General features: G+C 46.1%; 1 protein-coding gene and 1 pseudogene across 1 annotated transcript in view; one reads left to right on the top strand and one right to left on the bottom strand.

The window, feature by feature from the left end:
* OCM2 (oncomodulin 2) overlaps positions 1-5,865 on the bottom strand; it is a 7,434-nt gene extending 1,569 nt beyond the window's left edge. Inside the window, exons 1-4 of the mRNA XM_017533398.2 lie at positions 5,649-5,865; positions 4,643-4,710; positions 2,695-2,827; positions 1,369-1,478 (exon numbers count right to left, since the gene is read on the bottom strand). Of these exons, the coding sequence (XP_017388887.1) occupies positions 1,369-1,478; positions 2,695-2,827; positions 4,643-4,703 (304 nt within the window). The 5' untranslated portion in view covers positions 4,704-4,710; positions 5,649-5,865. The remainder of the gene's footprint in view (positions 1-1,368; positions 1,479-2,694; positions 2,828-4,642; positions 4,711-5,648) is intronic.
* The window catches only part of LOC119472019, a 23,893-nt pseudogene continuing 23,546 nt past the window's right edge, over positions 5,548-5,894 (top strand).

The following is a 5,894-nucleotide window of genomic DNA, read 5'->3' as shown; positions in this document are numbered from 1 at the left end:
ATCTTGGCTCACTGCAACCTCCGCCTCCCAGGTTCAAGTCAAGTGATTCTCCTACCTCAGCCTCCCGAGTATCTGGGATTACAGGCTCCCACCACCATGCCTTGCTAATTTTTTGTATTTTTAATAGAGATGAGGTTTCACCATGTTGGTCAGGCTGGTCTTGAACTCCAGCCTTGGCCTCCCAAAGTGCTGGGATTACAGGCATGAGCCACCACGCCCAGCCCGTGGTTGTGTTTAAATAAGTCAATTTCCCCTTACCTAATCTGTTTTTATGAGCTATCTATATACTCTGCATTAACTCCCATGTAGTAAGTGATAGTGGTGTAATTTTGAACAGCTTTTTTTAAATAAGCATCTAATGTAGCAGTTTTAAATTTCAAATTAGCACCACCAGAAGGACCACCATACGTTCTCCTGAGTTGGCAGGCACAAAGTAGCTAAAAAGCACGCTAGCAACATGACAAAATCAAGTGAAAATAGTCCTACAGCTGTGCTAGTGTCTTCTAAAGCTCAAACCTAGGATTTTGCCTATGGAAGACTCAATAAATGAGGTTGGCTTGTTTGTTCTCTATTTAATATTATCCGCTTGGCAGGCCAATGTCCAGTAAAACATGTTTGTTTAAACCCTTGAAAACGAAGAGACCTCTCTACACAAGCCAATGGACTCTGGTATGAGGATGTAAATCTGTCCCTTATTTGGAGGGGTTCAAACCCCACTGGTGAAATTCCTTGTGTTACGTGCAAGGTGCATTACAGTACCTTGGAAAAAATTGACCAGGTGGCTAGCTAGTCCCCTGGTCAGGTGAAGGGTATTTTGGAGCTCATAGGCAATGACACCTCGACCAGCTTCTATAGTACCTACTGAGCATTATGTGAGGGTTTTTACACACATCATTTGCATCCTTACTTCAGTCCCATTTTACAGATGGGAAGACTGAGGCTCGATAAGGTTAAGAAAGGGAGATTTTAAGCCACATCAGTTTAATCTCACAGCCCAAGCCCCCATGGATGCTCTCTGAGCTAGAGTGTTTTTTTGTTTTTTTGTTTTTTCTGAGACAGAGTCTTACTCTGTCACCCAGGCTGGAGTGCAGTTGTATGGTTTTGGCTCATGGCAACCTCCACCTCCCGGGTTCAAGTGATTCTCCTGCCTCAGCCTCTCGAGTAGCTGGGACTACAGGCATGCACCACCACGTCCAGCTAATTTTTGTATTTTTAATAGAGAAGGGGTTTCACCGTATTGGCCAGGATGGTCTCAATCTCTTGACCCCGTGATCCACCTGCCTCAGCCTCCCACAGTGCTGGGATTACAGGCGTGAGCCACTTCGCCTGGCCTAAAGTGTGTTATGCTACATACAGGTATGGACATACCCTCTGCCCCAATCTTTCCATCTCCATCATTATCCGCAGCTGCCATCAAGGACTTGGTTTCTGACTCGGTCAGTTCTCTGGCACCACTCTCAAACTTCTGGAGGAAAAACCTACAGGATGATAAAGATCAATGGGGAAAGATCATGCATCTCTGTGTTTACATTTTTTTTTCCCTTTAAGCAAATCATCTGTTTCCAGCACTTGCAATAATTAGCTGAGGTCTTAGCAAGCAAAGGTTTTCTTAAGCTGTAGAAACCCATGGTGGGCATTTCATCTTTAAGGTTATTTATTTATTTATTTTGACAGGATCTTGCTCTGTCACCCAGGCTGAAATGCAGTGATGCCATCATGGCTCACTGCAGCCTCAACTTCCTGGGCTCAATCAATCCTCCTGTCTCAGCCTCCAGAGTAGCAGGAACTACAGGCGCACCCCACCCTGCCCCGCTAACAATTGTATTTTCTGTCGAGATGAGGTTTTGTCATGTTGCTCAGACTGGTCTTAAACTCCTGGACTGGCTCAAGCAATCTGCCCGTCTCAGCCTCCCAAAGGGCTGGGATTGTAGGTGTGAGCCACTGCGCCTGGCCCATTTTTAAGCTTTTGGTGTCATTCATTCATTCATCATTTATTTGAGATAGAGTCTTTTTCTGTCACTCAGGCTGGATGATCTCGGCTCACTGCAACCTCTGCCTCCCGATTTCAAGCAATTTTCATGCCTTAGTCTTCAAGTAGCTGGAATTACAGGTGTGAGCCATTACATTTGACCATGTTTTTAGTTTTTTAAAGTCCAATTGCCAAACGAGATACTTTAAAGAATCTTTGCGGCTGGGTGCCGTGGCTCACACCTGTAATCCCAGTACTTTGGGAGGCCAAGGCAGGTGAATCACTCGAAGCCAGGAGTTTGAGACCAGCCTGGGCAATATGATGAACCCGTCTCTACTCAAAATATGAAAATTAGCTGGACGTGGTGGGATGCATCTGTAATCCCAGCTACTCAGGAGACTAAGGCGTGAGAATTAGTCTTGGCTTGAGCCAAGATCACACCATTGCACTCCAGTCTGGGCAATAGAGCAAGACCCTGTCTCAAAAAAAAAAAAATAAATAAATAAAAGAAGAATCTTTGCACTTGCAGTCTTCACTGCCATGTTGAGTGCTTTGCATGGGTAGATGTGTGATCAACCGACTCATGTCCTTTGCTTTAATGATTCTTGACCGAATGACCAACACCGAGGCTGGCCATTGAAGAAATACCGAACAACCTGGCCCCCACTGTACCCCAGACTCACCCAGCAGTGCTGGGTACCAGGCAGACTCAGGACAAAGCTTACTTCAGCTCTTCTTCATCCAGGTACCCGCTCTGGTCATTGTCTATGAACCGGAAAACATCCTTCACCTGACTGGCTGACATCTTGGAGAGGCCTGATGTCTGGAAGAATTTTTGGGGTTCAAAAGTGTCTGGGTCTGAAGAACAGAGAAAGGGTTATTCTGACACTCAATGGATCACATTCTATATTGGGGTCAAGGTTCTGAAAACACAGATGATTAAAAATACTTCTACAATATCCCTGAGCTACAGGGATACCCAACTGCCCCAAGATTTTGGGACAGCCAAGACTTGATGGCTCTGTGACAGCCTCCCCTGTCCCCACTACCCCAGCCTTCCCTCCTCCACTTGGTTTTGTCCATTTCCCTTTTCCTTTCTCCTCTCCTCTGCACCTCTCCCTCCCCCTAGCCCATTTCACAGGCTGTGTATCCAAGTCCCCAACATCGCTGGTCTAATTGGTAGGAGAACATGCAGTCACTGGAGTCCAACAGGCTAAATGGCCATCAGCGATTTTTTTTCTTTTCTTTTTTTTTTTTTTTTTGAGATAGAGTCTGGCTGTGTCGCCAGGCTGGAGTGCAGTGGCGCAATCTCGGCTCACTATAACCTCTGCCTCCAGCATTCAAGCGATTCTCCTGCCTCAGCTTCTGGAGTGTAGCTGGGACTACAGGCAGGTGCCACCATGCCCAACTAATCCTTCTGTTTTTAGTAGAGACGGGGTTTCACCATGTTGGCCCAGATGGTCTCGATCTTTTGACCCAGTGATCCACCTGCCTTGGCCTCCCAAAGTGCTGGGATTACAGGTGTGAACCACTACGCCCGGCCGATTTCTTTTTTCTTTGAGACAGAGTCTCACTGTGTCACCCAGGCTGGAGTGCAGTGGCGAGATCTCAGTTTACTGCAACCTCCACCTCCCAGGTTCAAGTGATTCTCCTGCCTCAGCCTCCCAAGTAGCTGGGATTACAGGCATGCTGCATCACCATGCCTGGCTCATTTTTGTATTTTTAATAGAGACAAGGTTTTGCTGTGTTGGCCAGGTTGGTCTTGAACTTCTGACCTCAAGTGATCCACCAGCTTCAGGCTTCCAAAGTGCTGGGATTACAGGCATGAGCCACCACACGTGGCCCTTCAGTGATTTCTTGCTTTCACCTTTAGTAAGGTTTTGTCTTACAGAAGTGTAATCATATGCTCAGATTCCAGATCTCTATAATTTTATTTACCTAATAAATAGCAGTTTTCTTCTCCAATTTCATGAATTTTCCAGCCACGCTCACATTTTTACTGTTATTTATTTATTTAGAGACAGAGTCTCACTCTGAGGCTGGAGTGCAGTGTAGCGATCATAGCTCACCACAGCCTCAACCCCCTGGGCCTAAATGATCCTCCTCCCTCAGCCTCCCGAGTTGCTGGGACCACAGGTGCATGCCACCATGCCCTGCTAATTTATTTTTATTTTGTAGAGATGGAGTCTTGCTATGTTGCCCAGGCTGGTCTCAAACTCCTAGGCTCAAACAATCCTCTCACATTGGCCTCCAAAAAGTGTTGGGATTACAGATGTGAGCCACCATGCCTGACCTACATTTTTTTTTTTTTGAGACAGAATCTTGCTCTGTTGCCCAGGCTGGAGTGCAGTGGCACAATCTCGGCTCACTACAACCTCCACCTCCCTGGTTCAAGCAATGCTCCTGCCTCAGCCTCCCGAGTAGGTGGGATTACAGGTGCCTGCCACCAAGCCCATCTAATTTTTGTATTTTTAGTAGAGACAGGGTTTCACCATCTTGGCTAGGCTGGTCTTGAACTCCTGACCTCATGATCTACCTGCGCTGGCCTCTCAAAGTGCTGGGATTACAGGTGTGAGCTACCGTGCCCCACTGCCTACCTACATTTTGATTTTTTGTTGCTTCGTTGGAGGTGCAAAGGTGTGAGGAAACCCAGCCCTGCCCACTTCCCTCTACCTTGGCATTCCCGCAGGGCTGCCGCGATGTCCTCAGCACTGAGCACGTCCGTGATGCTCATTTTCCACCTGGTCACACGGAATAAACGAGGTACGATAAGCCACAAACAGGAACGTGCACACCAGGGGGAACACGCCTTCCCAGGCCCACTGAAACTGTATGCTTCCCTAGATTTTTTTTTTTTTTAATTGAAACGGAGTCTCACTCTGTTGCCCAGTTTTGAGTGCAGTGGTGCGATCTCGGCTCACTGCAACCTCTGCCTCCTGGGCTCAATCTCCTGCCTCAGTCTTCCGAGTAGCTGGAATTACAGGTGCGTGCCACCACGCCTGGCTAATTTTTGTATTTTTAGTATAGGCAGGGTTTCACCATGTTGGTCGGGCTTGTCTTGAACTCCTCACCTCAGGTAATCTGCCCACCTTAGCCTCCCAAAGTGCTGGGATTACAGGCATAAGCCACTGCACCCAGCTGTATAGGCTTTTTAAGATGTGATAAGCATTGTTTTGTATTAAGTGACCAGACAGAGTATCCAAATTAAAACCAGATACCTAAAAGACCCCAGCTCCTTTTGTCTCAGAGCCTTCCCTTAAATATATGCCAAAAATGAAAAACAAAAACAAAAAAAAACCTAAAACATGACCCAAAGAATGATTCAATTGTTTTCTTATAAAAATTATATTTATATAATCAGTCATTTACATAGGCAGCTATAAACCATGTTACAAATACACTGGCATTTTCCTACACCAGCCTGAGAGATGTAATGTTGCAAATCCCACCAAAGGATACAGTTTGGACTGCATGCAGACGTTTTGCAGAAGAAGGCATGCTATCTGTCCTGAAAGGTGGGAGCCAGAAGAATGAAAAGCCATCTCCCAGAGACTAAAATCCATTCCGGTGTCAAAGCCATGGGAAAAGAGGAGTCTAAGCACCTAAGCATGCAGGAGCCTAATAGGAATACATGCAATGAAGAAGAGTCTGGGGTCTGGTGGGCCCACCAGTTACTCACCGTTTTAGGTTTTCCCCCAAGAAGAATCGGGAAAAAGAGTTGAAGGAGCAAAACAACAGATGTGCTTTTGCTACCTTACTGACCTACCTTATATAGGCTAGAAAAAGTGATAGTTAAAACCTCTTAGATTTCCTTTTCAAGGATCAAGTGGATGTAGCTCAAATGTCTTGTCTTACTCATGAAACCTCTTTTTTTTCTTCTTCTTCTATTTATATCTCAAGGGAATGTGGGTGGGAACAGCCAATG

The sequence above is a fragment of the Cebus imitator genome, unplaced genomic scaffold, assembly GCF_001604975.1.
Source record: "Cebus imitator isolate Cc_AM_T3 unplaced genomic scaffold, Cebus_imitator-1.0 Scaffold82, whole genome shotgun sequence".
In the NCBI taxonomy this organism is placed as follows: Eukaryota; Metazoa; Chordata; class Mammalia; order Primates; family Cebidae; genus Cebus; species Cebus imitator.
The sequence above is the reverse complement of the archived record's forward strand: the minus strand, read 5'-3'. Positions and strand labels throughout refer to the sequence as shown.